The sequence below is a fragment of the Etheostoma spectabile genome, chromosome 15, assembly GCF_008692095.1.
Source record: "Etheostoma spectabile isolate EspeVRDwgs_2016 chromosome 15, UIUC_Espe_1.0, whole genome shotgun sequence".
In the NCBI taxonomy this organism is placed as follows: Eukaryota; Metazoa; Chordata; class Actinopteri; order Perciformes; family Percidae; genus Etheostoma; species Etheostoma spectabile.
The window spans coordinates 14781524-14809160 of record NC_045747.1 but is presented as its reverse complement, the minus strand read 5'-3'; the positions used below and the strand labels follow the sequence as shown (position 1 = coordinate 14809160).

General features: G+C 39.7%; 2 protein-coding genes across 7 annotated transcripts in view; both read right to left on the bottom strand.

The window, feature by feature from the left end:
• Positions 1 to 152: 152 nt before the first annotated feature.
• Positions 153 to 11164, bottom strand: stard3 (StAR related lipid transfer domain containing 3). Its single transcript, XM_032536453.1, has 15 exons — positions 10946 to 11164; positions 8180 to 8423; positions 7980 to 8057; positions 7619 to 7696; positions 7459 to 7512; positions 7054 to 7171; positions 6868 to 6969; positions 6698 to 6753; positions 6517 to 6609; positions 5687 to 5749; positions 3868 to 3963; positions 3695 to 3774; positions 3465 to 3569; positions 3256 to 3349; positions 153 to 2143 (listed from the first exon to the last, which is right to left on the bottom strand). The coding sequence occupies exons 2-15, from the start codon at positions 8393 to 8395 to the stop codon at positions 2021 to 2023; spliced, it is 1356 nt and encodes a 451-aa protein (XP_032392344.1). The 5' UTR covers positions 8396 to 8423; positions 10946 to 11164; the 3' UTR covers positions 153 to 2020.
• The window catches only part of ppp1r1b (protein phosphatase 1, regulatory (inhibitor) subunit 1B), a 31739-nt gene continuing 7037 nt past the window's right edge, over positions 2936 to 27637 (bottom strand). Inside the window, exons 2-6 of one of the 6 annotated variants that reach the window (XM_032536457.1) lie at positions 21710 to 21799; positions 20326 to 20401; positions 18987 to 19124; positions 16663 to 16880; positions 2936 to 2945 (exon numbers count right to left, since the gene is read on the bottom strand). In XM_032536457.1, the coding sequence (XP_032392348.1) occupies positions 16696 to 16880; positions 18987 to 19124; positions 20326 to 20401; positions 21710 to 21799 (489 nt within the window). In that variant the 3' untranslated portion in view covers positions 2936 to 2945; positions 16663 to 16695. Of the gene's footprint in view, positions 2946 to 14254; positions 16881 to 18986; positions 19125 to 20325; positions 20402 to 21709; positions 21800 to 27637 lie in introns of those variants that run through there. The other 5 variants (XM_032536456.1, XM_032536459.1, XM_032536458.1 and 2 more) reach the window with 5 other exon arrangements.

The following is a 27637-nucleotide window of genomic DNA, read 5'->3' as shown; positions in this document are numbered from 1 at the left end:
GGAATGGAAATTTCTAAGTGGCCCCAAACTTTTGACCAGTAGTGTACGTACATACATACATACATACATACACATACTTTAAAGCAAGAGGTTTATACTAACAACTGGTTTTGACGGCAAGTTAAATGAGGCTTGGAAACTGGAATACAGTCATGAGTTTATATTTTTATTAGACATAAGACACTGGTTAAGACTGAAAGACGGTTGGTCAGTATAAAGTATGTGATGGCTTTAAATTAACATGTTTGATGAATGGTCTATAGACACATTCAAAATATTATAAAAAAAAGCTTTCAAAGAAAACATGTACCCAAAGCAATCTTTATACTCATACAGTATAACTTTGCTGAACATATTAAGAATTGATTCAACAGTATAAAATAAATGAAAAGAAAAAGAAAAGGCGGACATGTAATGTGACTATGTTAAAGGCACCAAAATGTTGATATCATTAACAACATTCTGTCAATACTGTGGTGAATGTAACTAAAACCAATACCCTTAAATCTCTAGCTCCTTGTCTGACTTCATAAAAATGACTAATTTCAGACTGATTGCAGCATTCACAAACAACCTGGGCTTACAAAGTAAAATGCTTCAAGGCCGTGTGGCCGTGATGCGGGTGTGATGTGGCGAATGACCACAATACACTCACATTAATCCGTTTACACCCATACACATGCTGTTCCAACGTATGAACATTTCAATAAAGTTGTTTCATGTCTTATTTCTCAAGTTTGAAAAGCACATGGAAGAACAAGTCACTCTCTTTGGTTCAACTACACAGAACCAATGACCAGACCTCAGTCTTTTTAGTTTTCATTACATTCGCATTGTTAAATCGTGATTTGTATGAATGTACAGACTTTAAACAAAGCTAAAACTCAAGCTAGAAGTGACATTTCTAATAAAGAAATGATCGAAAAACATCATTCAGTGCCACATCTCGGGCCCGGAGGGAAGCCACAACTAAAGTCAATGGAAATCCGTACAGTAATAACTTTTGAAGACAAATAATGAGTCAGCTCTTTCAATATAAGGCCACTACAGGTTATTGGCACCAAAATTAGCTTTAGTTAGTATACAGCAGCCCAATTTATGAACAGTATCACCATCATCTTCATTTGTCTTAATGAGCTTGACAAGGCGTTTGCAGCACATCACCTCATCTAACTAACTGGTTTGATTTCCTGGCTGATCCCGACATGCAAAACAAAAGCAGCATTAAAGACCCTCAGTAACAATTCGTTACATGTTAACCAATTTTTTCACCTTGGGATAGAGGATGATATCAAACCACAGCAGGAGGCTTTCACTATGTGGAACAGTGGTGCGTCCCTCTAGTGGTGATTAGGTGACACATTTCCCCATCTATTACAGTGTAGAAAAGGAGAATAAACTTTGTGGATATAGCTTTTACCCATTTAAATTAAGTGTTTGTGTAGAATATGGCTGTGAAGTGTGGATTTCTTTTAGGGCAGGTGCACCAGAGAAACACATTTAAGATGATACAGTGAAAACATACAAACAAAATAATTAAAACAAAAGCAGCAAATCAATGTGTGCAGTAAGAAAAGGCTCAGGGAGACAGCTGCTTCGTGCCACTGCACCAGTTCTTTTGTAACAAGTGAAACAGATGCCTAAACAGTGACATTCACTGGGATGCTCATACAGGTTTTCTTGTTTCAATAATGTCCACCCTGCCACAAGACAACTTAGCAGATTCAGGAAGCACAGTACTCATTGCACGGCGAGGGACACAGCAAGACAATTACAGGTCCACATAAAAATATGTATGTGATCACGCTTAAAAAAAACAACGTTAAAGTTTAAGGATGAGGAGGAACATAGTCTTTGAAATCTGAAAAACTCCTCTTTGTGACTGAAGTGTGGTTACAAGTCTCACAAGTGTTCTCAGTCAGGTTAGCACATCCCTTCAGTGCTAAAGCACATTTTTTGGGGTCCACAAACAGAAAAGAATAGGGACATCTCTCAGTCAAAGTTAGATGTCTCTCCTGTTTTATGTGTGTTGGTGGGAGCGGAACGAGGGCCGCAGCTCAGCTATACGTTGCCGTAAATGGGACATGAATTCAAACATGGTGGCGGCCAGACTCTGGTGGATGAGGTAGCGGGGCAGTCGGCCCTGACGAGACACAAACAGTGACTGTTAATTCTGGGCTTCTTACACGTAACTTACCTGCACACCTGAAATTTATTTATGAATTTCTTTCATTTTTATCTATGGTAACAGCATGCTCTATTGATAGCAGTCTGTCGCTCCACCACGTAATGTAAATATCTCAACAACTATGTTGAGATATTGCTATGGCATTATGTAAAGACATCCATGGTCCCGAGAGACGTTTCCAGCGTCATTGTCACGTCAACAATTCAATTTGTTCAGTAAGATTCCCATCAGCTGCTCAGCAGCTTAAAACGTCCGGTAACACTTTACTTTAGATTATCTACAGAGTGACATGACACTGACCCATAACGTGTTATGACAAAACCCAATGACACTTACTGAAAGATGCATCATGTCATAAACGTTTATGACCTGTTTATAATGTTTATGACCCATTCATGACAGAGTCATGTCACTCTTATGTTGATACCTTCAAGTAAAGTGTAACCAAACTTTCTTTGTCTCAGTGTGTTCTGCAATTCAAATGTTCATCCTTGTTATTTATACGTTAATACATTCTATGCCTGTCCAAGCACCTTTTAGTTTCCCTTTTCTCTTTTTTGTCTTTCAAGTGACCTTGTCTACGCACCGTCTGTTTTGTTTTGTCTGTTTGTAACAAAAACTGTAAAGTGTCTTTGAGTGTCTAGAATAGTGCTACAGGTGGCCGGGTTAGCTCAGTGGTAGAGATATACTGAGAGGTTTATGCCTCGATGCAGAGGTCCAGGGTTCGATTTCCTGCATGTCTTCCCCCTCTCTCTCCCTTTTCTCACCTAGCTGTCCTATCAAATAAAGGCGGAAAAGCCCAAAAAATAATCTTAAAAAAAAAAGAAAAGCGCAATAAAAAATGTGTTAGTATTATTATTATTGAATTACTGATTGAGTCATGTTCAAAAACTTCTTTTTGCTCTATTCTCATTCTATTTTTATGGACCCAGTCACTATTTGTTGCTGCAGCACTCTTTTTCTAATTACAGAACATTTGAATTTTACCAATCTTCAAGGCAAAGATGATCCCATCTTGCCTCAAATTACCTGAAGTGGCAAATTAACTGAGGCGTGTATCCTCTCACCTTCAAGTCTGTGTTGAGGACCCAGATGAAGGTGCAGACGGACGGGTTACTGCTGGATTTGAGCACCACAAATCCTCCTGGACCGTTCTCTCCTCTGAGGCCAACAATAAATTAAAAAAAAGGAAGGAGAGAAGACAGAGAAGTTTAAGAAATTAAACTAAACACAACAGCACTTTTGTCAAATTTTGTCACAAAGTTCATAATCTCACCTGACGTAGCGACCGCTTGAAGGTTTGCCGTCGTGGTCAGTTGCCATGCCGGCAGACAGGTAGCAGTCTCGTTTGCGTTCCACCCGCCGAACATTAACAAAGTCCCTGAAGGAAAGAAAATCAAATTGGTCCGTCAGTTTACTTTATTTCAGACCTGCAGTCTGCATGAAAATGAGGAGACAGATAATAAACAGCCACATATTGAAGTTGTATGCTGTACTCGCATGTACCTCGCAGACACAACTCCCCCGGCAGCTCCAGAGGAGACATCATATGATACTAGAGTGTTATCGTCAACCCTCTGAAGGATCTGAGGAGAAGGCAGACAGCACTGTTAAGACTGCGGCACAACACAATGAAAATTATTCAAAAACATGAGTAGAAATACATCACAAGTTGTCACCTGGCAGGCGGAAACAGTTCTGTTCCACTGGACCATCTTCTCTGGTTGCAGAATGACCTCCTGATACACAAGCTCAGCAGGACACTGCATAAAGGCCTGAACATAAACAACAATACACAAACATTACAAAACGCCTCTTTTAAACTTGTCTTAGAATGGGATTTCCTGCGTAACACTTTTATTTTGTCACTTTTTAATCACACTTCAGTCACAAGGCCTTAGCCTTTCAAAGTTAACTAGCTAGTAAAAAGAAAGATTGTATTTAAGGTCATCATAGTTTCTATGGACATTTTTAGAATCAACACACTGCTGATGCCTGTTGTTCTACAAAAAAGGAAGAAAAAAACATGACAACAAACAGAGCATTTAATTAAATAGAGCATAAGTGTGTGAATGTGAGGCTGTGTTAGGACAAGGCCAGGTTTATCATTTAGGTGATATGTAACATAGGGTGATGAGACGTCCCCGATTTCCGGGGACAGTCCCCGATTTTGGCTACGTGTCCCCGGCTGGATCTGTCCCCGGAAATGTCACGGTTTCACTGTGAATGAAAGACCCGAAATTGGAATGAAAGAAAGAAAAAACTGACAAAACGTAGCGAAATCGCACACCTACACACGCAGGCTCCAGGCAGCCCGAGCCCCGGTGCTCAGAGAGGTTTAGAAGCCGTGTTTTACGATGCTAAAATCACTGGTTATTACATGGAGTCTGGTGGGTTTAGGAACGCAATTTCGCGGACTTTATGTTTTAAAAATGATCTTAATCTTTAACAGAAAGGTCGACCTCTTGAAATCCTTTCCATAATGTTGTCAGACAATTAGAATATTAATCTGACTCTGTTAGCAGCTAAACAAGCACTTTTATGAACGTAAATACAAGCTGGATAATTATCCTATTAACTTACATTGCAGCGATCTAGTTTAATGCTGCATCAATGTCAAAGGAAAATATTTCCTCAGTAGTTTTTGTTGTATCTGATTCTCAATGAGCTGTTGCAGAAACAAGCCTTGAGCAGTAAAGCAAAAGCTGTCAGTAGTTCAGTAAACATTACAACATTATGAAATATTGAGACTTTCTATCTTGAAATATTAAGACTATAGGGACTTTCTATTTTTAAATATTAGGACTTTCTATCTTGAAATATTAAGACTTTCTATCTTGAAATATTAGGACTTTTTATCTTGAAGTATAAGGATGGATTTTTTATTTTTATTGTCTGAGAAATCTGGTCACCTTAATGTAACATCCTGTAAATAGCAGGCTTCCTTTGACTATCTCTCTGGGAAATGATCCCTGCTAGAGGAACTCCTTTGCAATGTGAGTTGCTCTGAAGCTAGTAGAATATCACCAGGAAGTCTTTTCAATGTCTGATTTAACACCACATTAGTCTCTATTATTTCATCCCAGTGAACTCTAGAGGTTGTTCAAATACAGTACATACATGCCTGTTAGCTGCAAAGTGTACTTAACACAGTTACGGCAGTGTTTAAAAGGATTGTGAAAGCTGCACTGATACAGCCTGACCTACTCTTTACAGTTACAATGATGTAGTACAAAATTAGTCATAAACATAGAACCAATGAGAATGAATATGGCATCAAACATATGCTATATTCAGTCTTAATGAATTATAATACTAAATGGCATTAAACAGCTTGAAAAAAACACTTGATAATAGTTTACAAATGTGTAAATATTCATGTAAAATGGCAAAAAATAAAAGTATTGTTGGTCTAAATATGCTGGACTTGGATCACTACTAGAGCATGTGTCTTGGTGAGACACGGTTTCACAATGAATACACAAAGTGCCGCTGTACCTTCAGAATGAAAGTCTTCCCATGGAAGGGGATCTCTAGAGTGTAGACACAGTCTCCCAAGTCCTGAAATGAAACAAAATACTGTTAGTAGGATGATTAGTTCTCTTTCGTTTCAGTGTATCTAAGCAAAAACCTCAACCTATTTTGTGGTAAAATGAAAATTTCAGATTCAGATAAGAACTACAAATAATTCCTGCAGTGAATGTGTCAAGAGTTTGATTAGTGTTCTAGCTGGGGCCAAGCTGCTAAATGATGTTTCACAGAGTTCAGAGTCTCACTAAATCTGTTTCTCTTATATTAGCAAAGAACTGTGTGCAAAATATTGAATTAACTACATGGCAAATATGTGATCCATCTAAGCAGTGTGTTGTAGTTTTAGTACTCTGAATGCCCATCTGGGCCTTTTATTTCTCTCCAAACAAGCTACTTAACTGGATCCATATTGGGTAAACAGTACAGCCCGACCAGTACTGGATTGACGAAGCTGATGCTGGTATTGAGAGTTTAAATAAATCTGATAAAGATGTGTCAGCCAATAGTATTTTTCCCCCCAACATTAACACATAACCCAAGGGAACTAGGGACTAACTCAGGACGCAATTAGTCCACCAATGAATAATAATCTGAAAGTTGAGGACAGCCCCTTTAAAGAATTATGACCAAGATCCATACTAAGCATTTTACAGTGTAAAGTCACCGTGTCAGCGCTCTGTGGTGGACAAAGGATTTTAGCACTGTAGTTATGCATGTGACCGCAAACCAAAGGGGAAGAGAGAAGACACTTCTGTACTGGATAGATCAAATATTTTGAAGCTAAATTATTCACTCACATTGTTTTTTTCATACTTCCAGTTTTCCTCCTGGGCTAAGATCTGCTCTACCACAGACATGGCCTCACGACCCTGTCTGACATACTCCTTCTCCTGGAACAAGAGTGAGAAAAGGAAAGAAAAAGATCAGTCATGATCAGTAGGGGAGGGGCATAGAGACTCCTCAGACTGATGCAGGTACCTGTGTAGTGACAGCTTTACGTCCAAGACCCTCCTCATCCAGATCCTCTTCAGATCCTGCAAACACAAGTTCAGAGCAAAAATAAAAATTGTGGCTCAAATACAGGAAATAATAAACCCACTAAGGGCTGATTAAACGAGGACCGATCACAACAGAGGCGCAGACATCACCTGCGACGGATTCAGGTGGAGAGTAAAACTGTCCGTCTGAAACAGCGCGGGGGTAGATCATGGGGGCTCGTTCACAGGCTGCGTTCACTGCTGCCAGGTAGGCTGATGTCAAAGAAGAAAAATAGTTTAAAAAAGGAGAAAGATGTTGGCGGAGTCGTGTTCAAACAAACAAAATCTTTCTCTCACCTCTCTCGTCATCGGCCTCCTGAGTGAGCACCTTGAAGTCAAGGAACCAGGTCTCCAGCCAGGCCACCACAAACGAAGTGATGGGAATCACATAGCCAAAGGCATTCTGGGAAAGGAGCTGTGTAGAGACAGAAACCACGTACCAATAAGAGAAGTGGTTGTATTTTATGTTGTTACTTCCCTATTGTTGAATATAAAATATATATAAAAGAACGAGAGCTGTAAAAAGGTTCCTCTGTGCTGCATAAAATAAATGATAAAAAGTCTTAGCTCATCGTCAGGTCAGACAGCAGATTTACTGGCACAAAAACAAAAGTGAAAAAGTCTCTGTGGTTTTGAATGATAGGCATCAACCACATGTACACGACTGTAAAAAGGTAGCAGAGGCAGGAGGGGGACACTCACACTAGATACGATGACCTTAACAACGAGGAAGACGCTGGTCACTAGAGTGGTAACCTGTGGAGGAAGGACGAGTTATGTTATAATTCACACCCAGATCTGCTAATAAGAGATTTAACATTATTTCATTAGTGTGTGCTTCCCTGTGCCTTAGCTCACTTACCGCAATAACCCACCAATGCTTCAACCGAAAAGCAGCGTAACCCACTTGTAGACACAGGAAACGAAACAAGGCAAGCAGCTGAGACAAGGAGGAAGGAAGAAAAGAATACAAAAAGGACCACGGGCATCTAAAATTATCATGTGGTTCAGGCATGTTGACTTATGTTAACATGTCTTCCTCTTGTGTCAATAAATTTTATGATAAATGATAAAACTTGGACAACTCATTCACATACTATAATACAATATCTCCCTGGTCCACAAATAAATAAATACATTGTAGGTTGAACATGAGTATCTTTCTGCTCATTTCTACATAGACATTACATTAAATGTTCTCAGAGTTGGATTGACCCACTTACAAAGATGTCAAAGAAGGAAGATCTGTAGTCATAAAGGACAACCTCATTTTTTAAGCTGTCCCAGATTGAGCTGGAGATCTGCAAGAGAACAGAGCAGAGTCCAATCAGTCTTAACCCATCACTGCTGGAGCAGACAGGACATAAATCATGTCTGTAAAAACATCACGCCCAAAATAACACACACTCACACACACACTCACATTCAGCTCAATAATCCACAGAAGGAAGATGAAGAGCAGATCGAATGTCACGAAGAGACAGAAGGTGCGGCGGACGTCAGAAATGGCCTTGCGTTCTGCGGGTGGTACGGGTAACAGGTACGGGGAAGGGAGGGACAGCGATGTAGAGTAGGAAGCGTTCAGGGAGGCGATGGCAGGGAGGCTGCCCCCGAGCTCCCCATAGTCTCCACCCGGCATTCCTGCAAAGAGACAGGAAACTCCGCCCCTATAAAAAGGGAGATAAAGTCCTTCTGTATTAACCAAAAAATTGAGAGAATGTGCATAACAAGGGCTGTAAATCACACACCTTTTGCCCAATATGGATATGAAAACCCCTTTAAAGCTGTGCATAAAAAGCAGTTTACACTGAGTTCAATGTGTGCTACAGTAGCACCTTAACAATGAAACGCGTTTACATTAAGGAATGCTCACAATACTCTATATACATTTATATTCTAAAGATTAAGATCCAGAACACACGTTTGAATCTGTCTTCATCAAGGCAACATCTAAAAAATGTTTGGGGAACAAAACATGTAATAAAGAGTTATGCCACATGTTTTATTTTGATAACCCTGCTTTTACTAGTCTGTGTGTGTGTGTGCGTGTGTGTTTGCAAAATGGAAGAAAAGATAACAGCAGAGAAAAATTCCTTGTTCCTTCACTACTGTCGCTGCTCTGCGTGCAGTCTCATGACTTTTCTAAGCAATTTAACTGGTTTAAGATCCAAAAATACACCTGATCCATTTGTTATATTAAGATGCTGATTTTTAACATATATTTTTGACAATCTTTCTATGTATGTTGCCACATTATCTATATAGATACCTTCTCTAGCACCTTCTCTAAGAGGCTCCGACAGCTTTGACGTCACACGGACCGCTACAGGAAATCACTCCTACTACAGACAATAAAACTTTTTAACATGTCATCACTGGGTGCTAGATAAGACTCTGAGACACCACAATACTGCACTGAGTGCAACCTGCACAATTGGTTTACTTACATATTTATCATATTATTTAAGCAGTTGCACATTTTTGTATTCCCAACTTGTATATATATATTCAAATATTTGTTCTTGTATTTTAATCCTATTATCATTATTTACATGCCTTGTAATGCTGCACAGCTCCGCATGCCATGAACTACCACAAAGAACTGCTACAAACTACTATTTTTTCTATTTTGTTATTGCCACTCTCATTCTAACCCCAACCGGCCCGTCAGACACCGCCTACCAAGAGCCGGGTCTGACCGAGGTTTCTGCCTAAAAGGAAGTTTTTCCTCGCCACTGTCGCACTGTTGCTTGCTCTGGAGAAACTAAACTGTTGGGTCCTTGTAAATTCCGGAGTGTGGTCTATCTGTAAAGTGTCTTGAGATTTCTTGTTATGAATTGATACTATAAATAAAATTGAATTGAATTGAATTGAATTATTTCATGATATTGTATACTAGTATTTCATTTATATTCTGTGCGACTGATTTTGCTGCTGTAACCAATATTTCCCATTTTATTGGGATCAATACTATCTATCTATCTATCAATCTATCTATCTATCTGTCTGTGGTTCAGATAAACAGATTAAGGTATCATTGTTAGCCTCTCTACATAAATAAACACAGTCCAACTGTCTTTTGGCCAACCGTCCTCTAAATTAAAGAAGAATATTTATCCACTGAAGATGTTGCTATAAAACAACACATGACACAGAGACTACAATCTGAATCTGGACTACACAGAATACTGTGTGTAGATTGTGTGTATACAGATTATTTGTGCTGCTGTATGAATACATACAGGATTGGACTGTGGGGGAATTGTTGGGTGTCTGTAAACTTTAGAGTGGTCTTGACTAAACCTATTCCATCTTTCCTGAGGTCATTTCGGTCAGGATTCGACACTATAAACAAAACTGAATTAAAACGCACATATAACCGTCAAGTGGATTTTAGTCCTGAAGCCTTTATTGAAGTCTGCCTGCACTTTGGCATCAGACTGTTGTCAGAATAAGTGCTTGTAACAGAAAGACAGTCTGTTCTGTGTCAACAAGTTTGACCATTAGACCATCGGTAACCCAGTGAATCCCTATCAGACAATGCTGAGTGGCTTTCAATTGTCTCATGACTTAGCTAGCTAGCTAGTCTAGAAATAGCTAGCTAGCTAGCTAGCTATTTCTAGACTGTTAACTTAATGTTGACAAGCATCATGAGACATCCCCGGTTTCTCTACTTATCTAGAACGACCATTCCTCTGTTTTTGGATAGGAGTCGGACATCTTAAAATCTTTAAAATTCATATTAAATATTGTTTTAGCGTTTTTAGACCACAGTGACTTAGCTAGCTACTACCCCCCCCCCCTCACTTCTGCTAAAAAACAAACAACTTCTCTGGTTGTACTTCAGCATAATTGTATCAGGCAAGCTAACACGCTAACGTTCATACCCCTGTCGACCAACGTTACCAGTAAAACAAGACAGACCAAAAAGAATCACCAGTATCGCTGGTTGCTTTTACAGATAACTCGTGTAAATAAACGGTGTGATGAAGCGAAGAGACGAGGCTATGTTGGCGACCACGGTTAGCTTAATGTTAACGTTCCACCGTGAAGAAACATGTCACAAAGACACCACGTCTCAAGTGAACAGAAAGTAAGGCTGCGAAGCAAGGAAATACAGTTAACATAACCCCACTTAAAACTATTTCATAAAAACACGAACTTAAAGCACTAATCTAACTAAACGTACTTGATTTACCGCATCCTCGTCATCGCCTGCCTTCCGGACCCGGGGCTGACCTTTCATAGATTAAATATCGCCGCAAGATGGTTTTTCTTCTTCTTCTTCGAGGTTTCACCATAGTTGGTATCCACGATGTTGCATTACTGCCTCCTTCAGGTTTTACTCTGCCTCCGTGTCCATTCCTTTCAACCCGTCTTTTCATTCCAGTCACTTAAAAAAAAAAAAAAAAAACCTACTTGCTACTTCAAAGCGCTGTGAAGATAGGTCTGGCAACTTACCATTGTCTCCACTAACATCGTGCTCTGCTCTCAGTATTCCTTGTTGTGTAATTGTTTCACCATTTCTTTCCTTTCCTATGTAAATTCTCTACATGACAGAAGGACATGTCCAACCTTTCCATTCTCCTAGTTTAATAGGCTACAGTATGCCCCTGGCACAAAGCACAAAGTTTAAAAAATAAAATAAATAATAAGTTATTATTACTTACTCTTAACTGTTTTGTTCCTCTAACGTTAGCCTACTTCTTAACTTAGGCCTACCTATACTTTTTTTGTATTTTATTTACTTAGGGAAAACTGACATTGCCTAAGTATACTTTTTTGTATTTTATTTACTTAGGGAAAACTGACATTGCCTAAGAAGCAGCAAACAATCAGAGTGCGTCTTTATCATTATAAAGATTGCGTGTTACAGCCCACTGAGTTCCTTCAAAATCAGTGTTTCTCACATAATACTATGCATTACATTGCTCCCTCATATTGCCATTTATCTGTTTGTGTTTATTTTATTGTCGTATTTTCATATGGTAAAGCACATTTAAAAAGTATATTCCAGAAGATTTAGTGAGCTGCTCTATTTGCTTTTGGCGATTATTATGAGAGGTTACAATGAATGCGTTTATAATCATGAGCTGTCCTCTGGTGGACAAAGCTCATCACTACATCCCAGCGATTATCAGTTTTATTTTGAAGGTTTTTAACCGGATGTATTGCCATGCAATTGTGTCTAGCTTGATGCCAACCAGTAGTTACTCAATGTGACCGCTAGAGGGAAAACACATGCTCTGTTAAAATGTTACTTCGACGTACATATATATGGTTGAAGCTAAGGTTAAAGGCTGGAGCAGTAGCTAATAGTTAAACGCCATACAGTCAGTCTCTAAAAGCTTATAAATACTTTAAAATAAAACTTTTATAATATACACTGATGTAGTTACATACTATGACCACCAGATGACAGCATAGTCATGATTATAAACGCTCTCATCTATTGACTGTTAAAGTTTACGGCATGCTCTCATCCCTCTTCCAATTCTTGTCCTTGTTTCTCTGTATGTAGCCTGTGTATAGTGTATTTGTATGCATTTATTTTTTTGTGTACCATCAACCTGCCAGGGGGTCTGCAGATGGAAATTAGCCTAAGGCTACGATCTGGCATATTTACATTTGTGAAAATGTTCATTAATATGTATTGTCCCCTTTTGTTTTTCTCAAATAAAATTATAAAAAAAAAATTTGAAGAGAGTAAAGACAATAATATTACCAGTCTATGAGGCTGACGTAAAAACTTCTCACTTCCGGTAAAGACAAAATAATCTTGTACACACCGGTATGCACATTTTTACGGGAATAGATATGTTAAACAAAACACCATCGTCATTTTGAAGCCGAACTGCCGTTGAAAGACGTAGGCTAGCCAATCAGTGTCTCAAATCAACACGCCAAAAATCACGAGACGCTACCATCTCGGTTATACCCATGGACTGTATAACACTAACATAGTCTGTATAATATTAACAGTTATACCTATATCAATATGTATACAGTCTATGGGTTATACGGTATCCATGTTTACAGTAGGAACTTTGGTTATACTGGCACGTTATGAAAAAAAATTAAAAATTAAATAAATAAAAAAAGCAAGAGAAAAAACTTAATTGTACTTCCGGTTTTGTTAGAAAATAGAATATGCTATTATTAAAATCTTTAAATAAATGTCTTAGCAATATGTATCACACTTACAATATATTACAAACATATAACACGATAATGCAATTAAAGAAAAGTGTGATAAATCCAGGCAACAAATCTAATCTTCTCTATATTTTATTTTAGGGTGATAATTGTTTAGAATGTTAGAACAGTTGGGTTTCTGCAGTAGAAATTAAGCCAGTATAGGCTACGTAAAGTGTTTGTGCAGCACACACACACACACACACACACACACACACACACACACACACACACACACACACACACACACACACACACACACACACACACACACACACACACACAGTATACAGATCAGAGTTTAAAGGAGAAAAGGAAAGACGGTTTGTTTTGATAGTTTTATTGTTGCTCACATTAAAACAACCACATCACTTTGAGAAACAAGAGAATGGAAAAATAAAATTAAAATAAAGACAGAATAAGCATAAGAGTTCATACATATCTTTCTATGATTGTATCTTTTGACCCGGTTGGAGAGGAGAGGTGGGCAGAGAGGGTCGGCTGCAGAGCCTCCTCCAGTCATCCCACAATGTGGGCAGGTCAGAGGTCAACGTTTTACACAGTATTTATATACAAACCGCAGCCCGGAGATACAAAGATTACTTCATCCTGTGGCACAACTGGAAAACTCCTATACATCAAATCATGTGTCTTTAGTTAAAGTGGAAATTAAATTAGATGCAGACTAAAGACTTTTATAAATTGTTGTTGGCTCCGAGAAAGGAGAGACTAAGTGGTGAAAAGACTTCAGAAAGTTTGCACAGTGACCGTTTTTCTCACATGTCAGCAGTACATTCAGTACTACTGTACTACAGTTGTCAGTAGTACTGTCACTAGTACAGTAACTGCTGTGCCTGGTTTTAGGCTTGTGAGTTGGAAATAGACAGTGGAAACAAGACAGAGCTGAACTACGACAGTAATACACTGGACGTTAGATTAGAAAAATAGCTCTTACAACAGATCCATGACATATAATCAAAAAGATGACAATAGAAAAGTGTTAACACACAAAAAGGAATCTGTGAGAACTGAGAAATCCCAAAATGAGTCAACAGTATTACATTTAAATTGACATTTTTTGACTTCTTAACATGGTGTCAGTTCGCAATGAATCCCGTCCAAATGTGTGATGCATGGAGGCAACGGTTATTTCAAACAAATTAGAGGTAGCGTTGCCCTTAAATGATTCGTTATTAAGTCTACTCAAATATTAACAGTGTGGTATGAAATAACCACACACACTCACTCTTACTTGATCATGGATTTAACACACAAAAAAAACAAAACATTTTGGTGCTTTATTTTGAGTCTTACAAAAAGTGATACTCCACCAGAAATATTTTCAATATCTATGTTTTTATCATAGATTCACTGACTCTAGATTGCTTGACTCAGATGGTGGGCACTGGGCAGAATATAAGCAGGTTATGATACATAAATGGTCTGCGAAGTGGGTGTTTTTATACTTTTTTAGGCCTCGAAAACTTGTATTACAGTTATGGCTAACATGAATTAAAGTTGAACACAGCTCTCTCTTTTTCTAAGCCACCTTTACAGCTGCCAAAAGGTTAAAATTATAATCCATAAGATTTCAGTATGTGGTGATTTAACACAAAAATATGATTTTTATGAGCCCCATTTTTCATGAGCTGAACTCAAAGATCTAAGACTTTCTATGTACACAAAAGGCTTATTTCTCTCAATATTGTACATAAATCTGTTTAAATCTGTGTCAGTGAGCACTTCTCCTTTGCCTTAAAAAATCCCTCCACATCACAAGGTGTGGCATATCAAGATGCTGATTAGACAGTCTGATTATTGCCCACAATAAAAGGCCACTCTAAAATGTGCAGTTTTACTGTATTGGGGGGGATCCAAAAACCAGTCAGTATCTGGTGTTACCACCATTTGCCTTACTCAGTGCAACACATCTCCTTTGCATAGAGTTGACCAGGTTGTTGATTGTGGCCTGTGGAAGGTTGGTCCACTCCTCTTCAATGGCTGTGCGAAGTTGATTGATTTTGGCAGAACCAGGAACACGCTGTTGTATAAGCCAATCCAGAGCATCCCAAACATACTCAAAGGGTGACATGTCCGGTGAGCGTGCTGGCTATGCTGGCAAGAACTGGGAAGTTTTCAGCTTCCAGGAATTGTGTACAGATCATTGCAACCTGGTGCTGTGCATGTTGCTTCCTCCCAGTGAACCTTCCCTGAATAAATAAAGGTTAAATAAAAGTACATTTTAAAAAATCATGCTGAAAAATCATACATGAGGTGATGGGCATGGAGGAATGGCACAAGAATGGGCCTCGTGGGATACACGTCACGGTAGCTCTGTGCATTCAATAAAATGCACCTGTGTAACATACCCCTGCCCATACCATGGGCCCCTCGATCCACAATGTTGACATCAGCAAAACGCTCACCCCCACGACACCATACACGCTGTCTGCCATCTGCCTGTACAGTGAAAACCAAGATTCATCCGGGAAGAGAACACCTTACCAAAGTGCCAGACGCCATCAAATGTGAGCATTTGCCGATTCAAGTTGGTTACAACGACAAACTGCAGTCAGGTCGAGACCCCGGTGAGGACGTCGAGCATGCAGATGAGCTTCCCTGAGATGGTTTCTGACAGTTTATGCAGAAATCAGCTGTCTGGGTGGCTGGTCTCAGACGATCTTGGAGGTGAAGATTCCGGATGTGGAGGTCCTGGGCTGGTTTGGTTACACGTGGTCCGTGGTTGTGAGGCCGTTTGAATGTACTGCCAAACTCTCTAAAATGCTTTTGGAGACGGCTTTTGGTAGAGAAATGAACATTCAATTCACGAGCAACAGCTCTGGTGGAGATTTACTGCAGTCAGTATGCCAATTGTACGCTCCCTCAAAACTTGTGACATCTGTGGCATTGTGCTGTGTGATAAAACTGCACATTTTAGAGAGACCTTATATTGTAGCCAGCCTAATGCACACCTGACATGCCACACCTGTGAGGTGGATGGATCATCTCGGCAAAGGAGAAGAAGCGCTCACTAACTAAGATTTCGACAGATTTGTGAACAATATTTGAGTGAAAAACGTCTTTTGTGTATATAGAATATGTCTTAGATCTTTGATTTCCTGTTATTTCTACCTTCTAATATGGCCGTGCATGCACATTTAATCTCAGGGCTGAGCATGGAATGTTCTGCAAATCAAAATATGATGTTTTCAAATAAAATGGAACAAATACCACACACATTTAAAGAGTTTTCACGTACTTTTGAACGAGTCGCATACGAGACGGTCTTTGTTGAAAAGAAATTCCCCAAGAGTTTATCTGCATGGAAGTGTAAATATTTTGGTAATTAGTATCTTCTTAAAAAGAACGTGTAGCTCTGTGCAGAAGCATTAAGGTTGAGGGAGGACTGGTCTTATAGGGTATTTGGTCATGTTGACCTTGTTGGCCCCCCCCACTCTCATTAGAAACAAAGGGACATTTGGGCCTAAGTTACCTGCTCTGTTAGTAGATCATTCCTCACCTGCTCATATGGGCTGACTCCTCGTACACAAACTCCTTCTCTGTCCTTTCTTTATTCCACCTTTACCTTTTAATCTTTAGAGGTGAAGTGAAGTAGTACAGAGATCCTGGCTCACTCTCATGTTAGATTTAATGAAGGTGCACCCCCATTTCCTCATCTCTTCTTCAGATTCTAACCATTTGACAAAACACCTTTCTCTCTCTCTCTCTCTCTCTCTCGCTCGCTCAGTAATTCCCTTGACCTTTCTTCTCTTTTGTACCCTTGATTTTGTCCCCCTTTTCCTCCTCCACATCCTCTTCCTCCTCCTCCTCCTCCTCGTCTTCGTCCTGTTCTGCCTGGATCTGCCTGGCCGTCTCTCTCATGGTGGAAAACTTGCCTGACTGTTCGGTGGTTGCCGTCTCTTGGTGATCTGAGGAGACAAAGATTGATGTCAAAAGGAGCAGTAAAATCACCACACCATCTTTGCTTTTGGTAATTGCAACCATTGATATCAATATATCATAAGTCTTCTATGGAGTGTCTCTTTTCTTAATGGATTGAAATGCTTGTGGGGTAAATTCAAATGAAGGAGATGACTGGTGGGCAGGAAGCACTAAGATTGACAGTAAAGGTAGAACAATTGGTCAATTAATTGATTGGTTGGTCAACAACAAAAAATGAAAGGTAGAAAATGTATTGGTAAAAAGGGCTGCCAGAGGGCTGTACAGTCATTCCCCGGATGAAATGATAGTAGATGGTGAATCAGAGCAGACGGGGCTTTTTGGGAGGGGGGCTCTAAGAGACACACACTTAAACACAGCATTTAAGACATAACCAGGTATATTAAGACAGACAGCATGGGAAAAAAGTATGTGACTCCAAATACAAATAAGAACCTGAAAATTAGCATAACATGGGACCTTTAAATCAGAAATTAAAGAAAATTTCCCTCAGGAACAGGCTGTACTGTATACAAATGTAAAAAAGTAATATTTCTGGTGAGTTTACTTGAATTTTGTGTTCCTTTTTGAGATTTGAATCCAAATTCATAAACACACTGGCTGAGTCTGAGAAGTTGACTGTCCTTGTCATTGAAATGTTTATACTTTTCATCAGATGTCACTTTTGTGACATCCCTGATTGAATAACTTGTTTTCCTTGATCTGTTTTCTGTCTGTGATAACATAGGCCGGGCCCAAACTGTGTCGCTTGACTGAAAGAACAGATGACCCAACCAAGATCCTTCAACATCCCATTTGGGTACTATTGGGGGAGTTATTAAGATGGCCTGTCATCTGTGCCGATAAAGCAATATTTCTGAATAAAGTACCACTGTTCTCATGTGATATATTGGAGATTAATAACCAACAATTTGTGAGTGTATATGCAAAAGGAAGTTCACTTCAACTTGAGATTTGTGTACTAATTTTAGTAATACTGGGGATCCACAGATATTTTGTTGCTTCACATAACTCAAACTCAGTCAAAAGGTTTTATACTCTAAATCTAAAATAATAGATGAAGATGAAACAGAGTAGAATACAGTGCAGGATCAGCGCAGATAGCCTGCTCTGTGTGCTTGTTAATCCTCCCTGACGTCTTTGTTGTGTCCGGGCCTTTAGTCAGCTGCAGCGTGCCCTCTGACAGATTTGGGGCGAGAGACAGAATGCCAATATGTCTCTACGTCTCTCAATGCACAGAGCTTCATCTGTGCTCCTGGTCGGCTTACCTTACCCTGAAAACAACTTTTCCTCTGAGAAGAGAATATCTGTTCTACTGGGAAAAAAATTGGGTTTTCATGATTTCAGAGCAGGTTAAAGGTTGTAATATGTCTTGCTCTTTTACATCTGCCTACTTTACTTTTTTTTTTTTTACATTCAATCTTGCAGTCAACCTACAGTAAATACAAACTTGATCATGCAGAACGTGTTGCTGTCTCACATGCTGTAACAAAGAAACAGTGTTCGTGGAGGATTATCAACGACGAGAGACAAATTAGTCCTAAAATCACAAAGTGTTTGCAGACACAACCAGGATAAATATAAAAGGAAAAGGGCAAACCATTCACACAAACCTGAAGGAAAAGTATACCTTTAGATAATCTAGCCTGATGCCCACTGCATGATTTCTGATAATTTCATTTTCAGTATACCATTTTCCCAGATTTTCGAGTTTTGTGTTTGATTTTAACTACTCCAATAACTTTGGAATGAGTAAAACTGTATAGAAAATCAGATTTTTAGACACGAAAATCTATTTAAAGTTACATTTCTTTTTCTCCTTGCAGCTGTGCTGGAAATGTTTCAATCACACCCTTTATCTGATCTGACACTTATCTAAAATTACACGGCACAAAACTAAACACCCAAACCAGGCTCACATAATCAGGGCACGATGTTCTGTTTAAAGCAATGTTCAAGTGTCACAGGGTGTATTTGTCTGTAATACAACAACAACAATATTGTCCTTGCTGCCACTGTGTACAGTGTTGCTGCTGTTGTGTTCCCAGCCAGTTGACATAGAGCCTCCCTCTCACCAGCAACTTTGGTGGGAGATGTGTCCTCTCCCTCTGTTCCCTGCCAGTGGTCCTCTTCGTCCCCCCCTTCACAAGGGTCCTCTAAAGAGGGGTAGATACCTAGGTTCTGCATATGGGCTTCAGCCATCTTCTGCACAGCTACACACAGGTAAACACAGCACACACACACACATACACACACACACATACACACGCGCATAGGGAGACAGCCACACAAACACATGGACACAGGAATAGAGGGATATGTTGTTTTGGTTTTACCACGCTTCAACACTGTCAGTTTTTATCAAGCCTCACAGTTTTTTTTTGAATACATGCCAGGCAGGGAGCCAATTAAACACATGCACCGACAGACAGACAGGCAGGCAACTTCAAAACAGTATCTCACACTGATATTTTGAGCCTCTGCTGTTGTTTTCTAGTCCTACTCTCACCCTGTTCTCCCATCTGTTTGTTTGTACCCTCCTCTTTCCTCGACTGCCTGACCACCTCAGCGCTTTTGCCTAGCAGTGCTGACTCAGACCCTTCTCTTACTTCTTTTGGGTCACCTTGACTTCTCTCTCTTTCTTTTTCACACCCTCAGATACACAGCACGGCAGGTCACTTATTCTATCTTATGGTAGGCTACCTAATTAAAAGTTATTTCTGAGGTGGCTCCCTCTTCCAATCTCTGCGTAGGAGTGGATGAAGGACATATTTCTGATGCAGGAATAAGGCTTCCTGGCTCATTATATCATCACTCGACAACACACACACACACAGAAATTCCGATTGAATGAAGCTCTGCTGACAAGCTCTGTTAAATAGATTTTTGCTAATTTAAAGACCATATGCAGCAAGCAGGAAGCCACATGCATAAGCACACAAGAGAAAGTTCATGTTTGTGTTCATGTATGTTATTTTATCCTGTCTACATGCGTGTGTTGATGTCTGTGTATGTGTGTCACAGCTGTATACACAACTGACTGTAATCCTGGATGATCCAGACTTTCCTAGACTCACACTCGGTGTCTCACAGCTGTCACACTCTAATCTCTCTCTTTCTCCCTTTCTTTCTGTAACACACAAATATGCAGATCCTGTTGTAGATGTACAGTAAGAGCAGAAAAATGCCTGTACACATCACACATATGCAGAAAGAAAAGAAATAAAGGCTCTTAATGCATGTCTACCCATCTGTCACATGCATTTTCCCCCTTTGTCTGCTATTATGAAGCATAGAAAGCAAGAAGGAAATTGACTGCGGCGAAGCACGGTAAAACAAAAAAAAGGACTTAAACACAAGGATGAAGCACACCACACAACCACCACCTGTAGCACCATTACTGCTCCCACCTACCTCTGAGTGATGGAGGCTGATACACGTTTGGATTGACACGCTTTGGTTTGAGCACTCCGTTTTCTCCTACGACCCACTGTGACCAAAGAGAGAGAAACTTTACCCCACATTTTCCATGTAACTTTCTCTTTAAAAATCCCGCCCAGGCAGGATTTAAGACAAAAAATACTTCTGATACTGTTTGTTTTTTTAGTCCACTCCAGAATATATGAATAAAATATTGTTCATTTCTGGAAACAAGATGTCTTCCATTTTATCATGTGCATTGACTGGAGACTTCAAGTTTTCACGTCACACTTAATGTGTTGCATACTGGACCCTGACTGGCTCCAAACTAACTGTTATTTCACATGATCCTGCCATTCGCTAGGAACACATCAGATTGAAGATGAACATAGAGAAAAAAGAAAAAAATGCCTTCTCTGCACAGATATATCATACATTATTCTGCAAAGTGAAGGTCAATCATCCAAGAGAAGAAGCAATGCACAAAACAATAAAGGTAGCGGGGGGATTGAAGTTTGTTTCAAAGAATTCACACATATGTCTTCTCACAGAAGAAGGCAAAGTATGGCAAATTAGTTCTACAGCACATTTCATTCACAGTGGTACAGTTGATGATGCACTTGATGATGCCCACAGACATCTTCAAACCCCAAATGCCATGTTTTTCATGGCTGCACCATTACATCGCGTTGAAAAGTTATTTTTTCTCATACTACCTTATTTTCCATGGGACTACATGTGTTCGTCAGCCATGCGATGCAATATTTGCAGGACAGGTTTGGTTTACTGAGAAGCATCAATATTTGCCAGGATACTTAGTTTCTCCGTCAGAGCAAACACTTCCCAAAAGTACTGCAAGGCATATTTAAATCATCGACACTTTTTTTACTAGAGTTTAAAATTCGACAAAAAATTCTTATCACAGGGTTCACTTACTTGGTTTTTTGGAATCTTTCAGTCACATCTTGTGGTCTTCCTCAGTGGATAATTGTTTGTCAAACATAATTCTAAGGTCAAAATTGAACCCTCTTTAAGTAAAATGTTTTTTTTGGGATGTTTGAAAATGGCTGACTACACACAATAAGTTTGTGATGATGGACACATTGAAGGATATAGCAGGGTTAAATAAGTTATAACATTACAAAGTAAATACCAGATACTAGTATTTTTTTTAAACAGACAGCAGATAATAGAAAAGGAAAGCATTATGATGTTTAACAATGAAATGGCAGGTAAAACATTTGGTCCCAAAAAAACAACGACAATGAAATGCCTAACTCCAACATGAGTGTGGGTGTTTCTTTAGATTTATGGGGTCGAGTGGAGAGGACAGATGGGAATGCACAGATAATTATTATAGCAAAGGTTTCGAATTCACCTTTACCTGATGGGTGGACTGATCATCCTCAGGAGATGATTGGTCGGCTACTCTAAACAGTGTTGCAGGTGTTGGCCTCCTGCGCCGTATCTATAAAGAAACATAAAGGGTAGATATAAATAAATTAATAATAAACTATATGGCACTGTATTATTAATAATGTTCAGCACAAAACTGTATCAATCAAATGGAAGCTATTGCCATTTGATGCTGGTAAAGGGCATGCTGGGGCCTTGCTGCCTTCAACAGTGCTGCTGCTCAGTTGTCTGCCCAGCACATGCCATGGTCAGTAGAGCAGAGGAAGATTCATTATGTAACTTTCTGATTTCATAGACAGATACAGTGAAAGGCTCTTTGTGCAGAACAGAAGCTAAATTCATGCTTGTTGCTCAAGTTTCACATCATCCCGCATTTATAGAGTGATAAAACGTTTGATACAGGATTTAATTGAACTGAATGACCTCTTCACACAACACACAAGCGTGTTTGATCACATGAGTGCACCATTCATGGTCAAATACACCCTCACAGAGGGAGGGATAATGGAAAAGTGGAATTTAGACTAAATGAGCCTCAGCAATCAGCCCAGACACTCCCCTACACTGTCCAGTCTTCCTATCTGATGGCGACAAACCATCTCAAGCCAGGTGGCTGTCGGTCTGAGAGCAGACAGCCAGACGGACTGCAGGCATGCACCTCACCTCTCGTAGAAGTCACTGTATACAGGGAACTCTCTTTCCCTGTGGGAACAAATGCCCGGCTATGCCCCTCCAGCTTGCCAATATGGTGCTCTGCCTGTGGGACTGCACTTTTCACAGTTTGGCCTTTCTTGTGACAACAACAACAACAGGGTTGAAACTGTTCAAGTCAGTTTAGTTTGAAGTCAAACTACACCAAAATTGTTATCAAACCTTAACCCTCTGTAGATTTGAACAAGTTTTAAAAAGCTCAGAGCTCATTTAAACAGGGTTGTGTATGAGGACTAGGATACAAGTCTTGTCTTTAGCTGTATTTTGGCAAAAATATAAGCATATATTAATCAACTATTTTCATAATGAATTAGTCCTTTGAGTCATCAATCAATGCCAAAATGCTGTTAATCAATTTCTCTGATATACAGAACGTCATTGTGAATTGTTATCTTTGTCTTCTGGTTTTGGCCCCTTGGAACTTGCTTTGGGAATTCTGATCTGGCATTTTAGGATTATTTTATAACTAAATGATAAATCGATTAATCAGATACATTTTGTACATATGAATCAGTGATGAAAATAATTGTAAGCCTCCACCCATTACAGGTTTGCAGCAAAGACGTTTATTATGCTGCCAGAGTGGTTTGAGAAGTTTTTCTAGGTGTTTTGCTATGTTTGTGTTCAAGTTTAAAACAGCCTCTGCTCTGCTTGAAGGATCCAACTGCTAACTTTTTACAAGCCACCTTAAGAGCAAACAGGAAGTAACAGTTTGACACTCAAAACGTTTGGGGTGGCACATCACTTTAATAACAATAATAAAATAATACAGAAAGATTTACATCTAGAGCTCAATACTTTGACTTTAGCTGACATCTATAAACCTACCTTTTGGATAAACTAAAGTGTGCAGAGAATAAAAGCAGTGCAGCTAAGGGAGCTAAGTGGACTTGGCATGTCAGACAAACAAGGTATTGAAAAGGTTCCTTTGTGGCGCAAGCTAACCTTGGCCATGGCATGAACCCTCGCTGTTTACAGCACCACATAACATCGCAGTGAGAGTTAAGTAGCCTGGCTCTATTTAGCGTTAAACTGCTCTAAAAAGTGAGTCGTGTTTGTGGTTGTTTCCCAAATGTCTTGTTAAGCGAGGTGTGGGTCATCCCTGTGAGGCACACGTTGCCAAAGCAGAGGCTTGCCGGGTTGCGGGGTAAAAAGAGTAATCAAATGAGGATTTTCCTCTTATTTGTGAGATTTTAATCTCGTCAGGCAACTTCCAGCTGTCCTATTTCCTTTGGATCTCTCACACTATCCATCTTTCTCTCATTCACTTCTCATTTCCATCTTATTTGATCCTCTGCTTCCTAGATCCTGTTTACTTCCATGTCCATCCTTCATGCCTTGACAGTGACATTTCCCTCACTCTCCCCCTCTATCACCAGAATGCATCATAACTGAAAATAAGTTACTTTTGACTTGGCTGTCCTTTTGATCTCTCTCTTTCTTTCTTTAGTGGCAGGGTACATCCACAGGGCTCCCGCACATCTCCCCCTGGCAAGGTGTGGAGGCCTGGGGCTTCATGGTGCTGTGAACCGTACTGCCTCCGCCTGCCTGACACCTGCTACCAGCCTTGCAGGGCAGCCTGAGGTGTCTCACACAGAGACCCACAACAGAGAGCAGGGACCATGCAGACATTGTACTGTACGGTTATGGGGAGGAAGGTTTAAGGGACAACGTAATGGTTCTGCTGGTTAACTTATAATAGATTGCCAATAGCCAATAGATTGTTACAGGTCTACATTAATTAAAGGGGTGAATGTCATTTTCAAGCAAAAATGCCCAAAAAATCTAAGTTATAGCTTCTTAATTGTCAATAGTCACTGCTTTTCCCTGTGTTATTGTAAATTAAATGTCTTTCAGTTTTTGAATGGTGAGAACAAACAAGATGATGAGGTCATCTTTGACTATGAGAAACTAGGATGGACTTTTTTTTTTTACAATTTTCAGACCTTTCAAAGACTATGTAGTCAGCAGATTAATTGATAATGAAATTGTAAGCTGTAGCCCTAATTAACTTTAGTACAGAATTTTACATCATAGCTAACAAAACATTTTACTTTACCACTAAGTTTCTAGTTTAGTCTAGTAAGTACAAAATAGCTGTCCACCACATCTTTAAGTCCTACTTCTGTTTCTTAAGGTATGGTTGTGTTACATTAATAGAAAATACAGTCCTGAATTAATCCACAGGGCTAATATGTAAAGGATAACATTCATCAGCTCAGCATCACATGTTTCCAGAGTGATATTTGTAATGTCCAAGGACTTGGACCTTTATCTACACATTTTTTGCTGTATCTGTAGTGAAAACTATGAAACAACAGCAAAAATTCCCATTTTTCATACTGTCTGAAGTCCGTTGCATCAACCCTGACAATGACATCTAATAAGGTGTCGTTGAAAGGGACAGTTTCAGAATGAAAGAGAATGTATGCAGGAAAAGATTCAAAGAGATAAAAATAGAGACGGCAAGATAAATGGAAGGTAAAATAGTTGTGTGAGATAACTGAAGTCCCTGGGAAACATAATCTGGAAATCTGATGATCTATTTACCTGAATGTGTGCTCGCAGTGTGTGTGTGTGTGTGTTTTGGGTGTGTGTGTATGTAGATGACTGTCTTAATGTCCTCACGTAATCATCATGGTGGTCTTGTGAAGTGACAAGACATGACCTCGTAAACCAGGAAAATGACAACAGTCCTCCCAGATAAAATATAAAACAGGTTGTAAAATAGATGCAAAGACAATTAAACCAGTCAACATACTGTACATAAAGGCATTTGTAGCAAGCAAACACAGATGTATCTTTCTTTTATGCACATTACACACAAACAACGTGATGGTGACAGTGGTGGTGGTGGTGACGTGCTACTGTATGACATTGGCGATGCCAGATGACATGAATATGCAGTGACTTTAGTAATTTTCCAGCCTTAAAACCAACCCCATTCTCCCAGAGTTACATAATATGTGTGTTACTCTCTCACATACACTGGGGCACAGTGTGTGATATTACTCCTGCTACGCTTTATCCCTCATCCTTCCTCTACTTCCCTAAAGCCCTTGCCTCCAATCTCCCAAACCCTCTCCTCTGCCAGCAGCCATTGCTTTTGTACCTAGATCAGTTGAGATGCAGTGGACTTGCACGCAGGGGCTCTAAGCAGGCTGCTGCTGTGGCCTTTCAGCGGCTCCACAGGTGTACGTATGCAGGCTTCTCTGAGAGGAAGCAGCACCTCTCTAGATTTCACACAGAACTTTGGTCTCGATAAAAACATTGGCTAATGGGTCGTAGCAAATGAGTTGTTTCAGTTTATCTAAATCTGATTAGTGAATTTAAATAATGTGGTGACTGCATTGTGTGACAGATGAGAAAGAGAGAAGATTCATTGTATTGCTGATTGTTAGGCTAAATTAACTTTGTTAAACAATGTTATGTATGTCTTTTGATGTAATCCTCTCTTATTAAATTTTAAGCGAACAATCATGGTTTTATATTCCTAACTAATTAGGGGCAAGGATGGGAAGTATACAAGAATGATTTTAATATAAGACTCCAATACCTCATTCTGTGCTGTGTGGTGTACATGAATCATTGGTAAATATTGACTCTGCACATGTGTGTATTTGTGTTGCCTCAGCACAGCCTTGCGTAGCAGCCTGGGTGCAGATCGGCTGATATAGTTCTGCTCTTCAGAGCCGGTCCTCTTTGCCGGTGCTCTAGTGGCTGGGACTATAAAAAGCTACGGCAGTAGGACAGCATAAACTAGATCAGAAGGGTCCCCGGGGCCCTCGCACCAGCGCTAACAGTCGAGCATCTCGAGGGGAGTCAGCTGTGCAGATCTGGCCTCAACACAAAGATAATACAGAGAGAAAGACACCTCAGATCTCCTTCCCTGTCAGTTTAAATCTCTTGTGTCCAGTAGTACTGCATCACATTGGGCCATCTTATTAAGCAGTGTGTCAACTCTCTCTGACAGGGGTGGGGGCATCACTCAGATTCACATGAAGCTATTCTAACTCTCTTCCTCCTGGCCCAGCTGTAACCCAGCTCTGGATGGATAGATATGGATTCATACAAGATTGATTTTCTGTTATGGCATCTGCCCACAGGCGCGTGCCACTACATCACTCAGAAATGCAGTAAGTACCTATGTATGCATATGACAATACACCAATGGGAACATACTTATATTGTTCAGCCAGAAACTATTGGGATGTTTATGAAGAAAATTTGTGCAAAGAAATGTAGGTCTTGTGTGTGAAGTTTGTGCCCTTTTGAAAAGAGCTTCTGAGTGGAGTAGCTCTGCTGTTCTTTCCAGTGAAGGTGGATTACATATTTGGTTTGTTACTTTTCATTTATTTTTATTACTAATGTTGAAAATGAACTCCATGGGGCAGCACTTAAATCATTTACCCTAACAATTTCCGTCACCTCCAGTTTGTCTGTCATTACCGTTTCTTCCTGACAACCTTAGGTACGTCTACTGGATACAAAGTTCCCTCTCTCTCTCCCCTCTTGAGACCACCTCTGTCCCTCCACTCTGCTGCAGTTTTATTCCCTGACTCTGCTGTCGTAATCTCTAGTCGGTTAAACTCTGAAGAGCAACTCAATTAGACAAGGGCATGGTGTTGCCATTTTCTCTGGGCCATGCCCTGACCCCCGGTGAGCCTTTGAAATGAAGCGGCAGAACCCCATGTGGCGTAAGTGCAATCTCGCTATGAGTTCAATAACACAATAAAGTGAAAAATGATCTCTCTCAGTATGAGTGTTTTTCTTCTTTTGTTACATTTCTAGTGCTGACACATTTTTGACAAATAAAACACACATTTTATAGATATGTTTCTTGGAAACGTTTTGTTAGTACATTCACAATTGGTCAAATTTACAAATAGTCCAAGAGCACAAATGTAGCTCAACGTAAATTCTTTCAGAAAGACCTAACTATTAATTGAAGCACTCCTACATAAATTCAGCTGTTATTCTAATAAATATTATAACAAATATTTATGAATGCGCGTTTAACTGTCGCATATCTGCAACTAGTCTCTTCTGATTGAAATGTATCTCGGCGTAAATCCTTTCAGGAAGACCTCACGCTTAGTCAATGCTCTACCTAACTCGAACCAGCTGTTGGAGGCGTTCACCTTCCTGCTAAACCAATCAGAATCGTTACACAATGGCA

What these genes read in the sequence shown, in the direction of transcription:
- stard3 (XM_032536453.1), bottom strand. Translation starts at nt 8,395, where the DNA reads ATGCCGGGTGGAGACTATGGGGAGCTCGGGGGCAGCCTCCCTGCCATC. An exon ending in TTAAGGTCATCGTATCTAGT is followed by an intron (nt 7,172 to 7,458) that starts GTGAGTGTCCCC and finishes GTCTCTACACAG; the next exon opens with CTCCTTTCCCAGAATGCCTT. An exon ending in GGGGGAGTTGTGTCTGCGAG is followed by an intron (nt 3,570 to 3,694) that starts GTACATGCGAGT and finishes TCTTTCCTTCAG; the next exon opens with GGACTTTGTTAATGTTCGGC.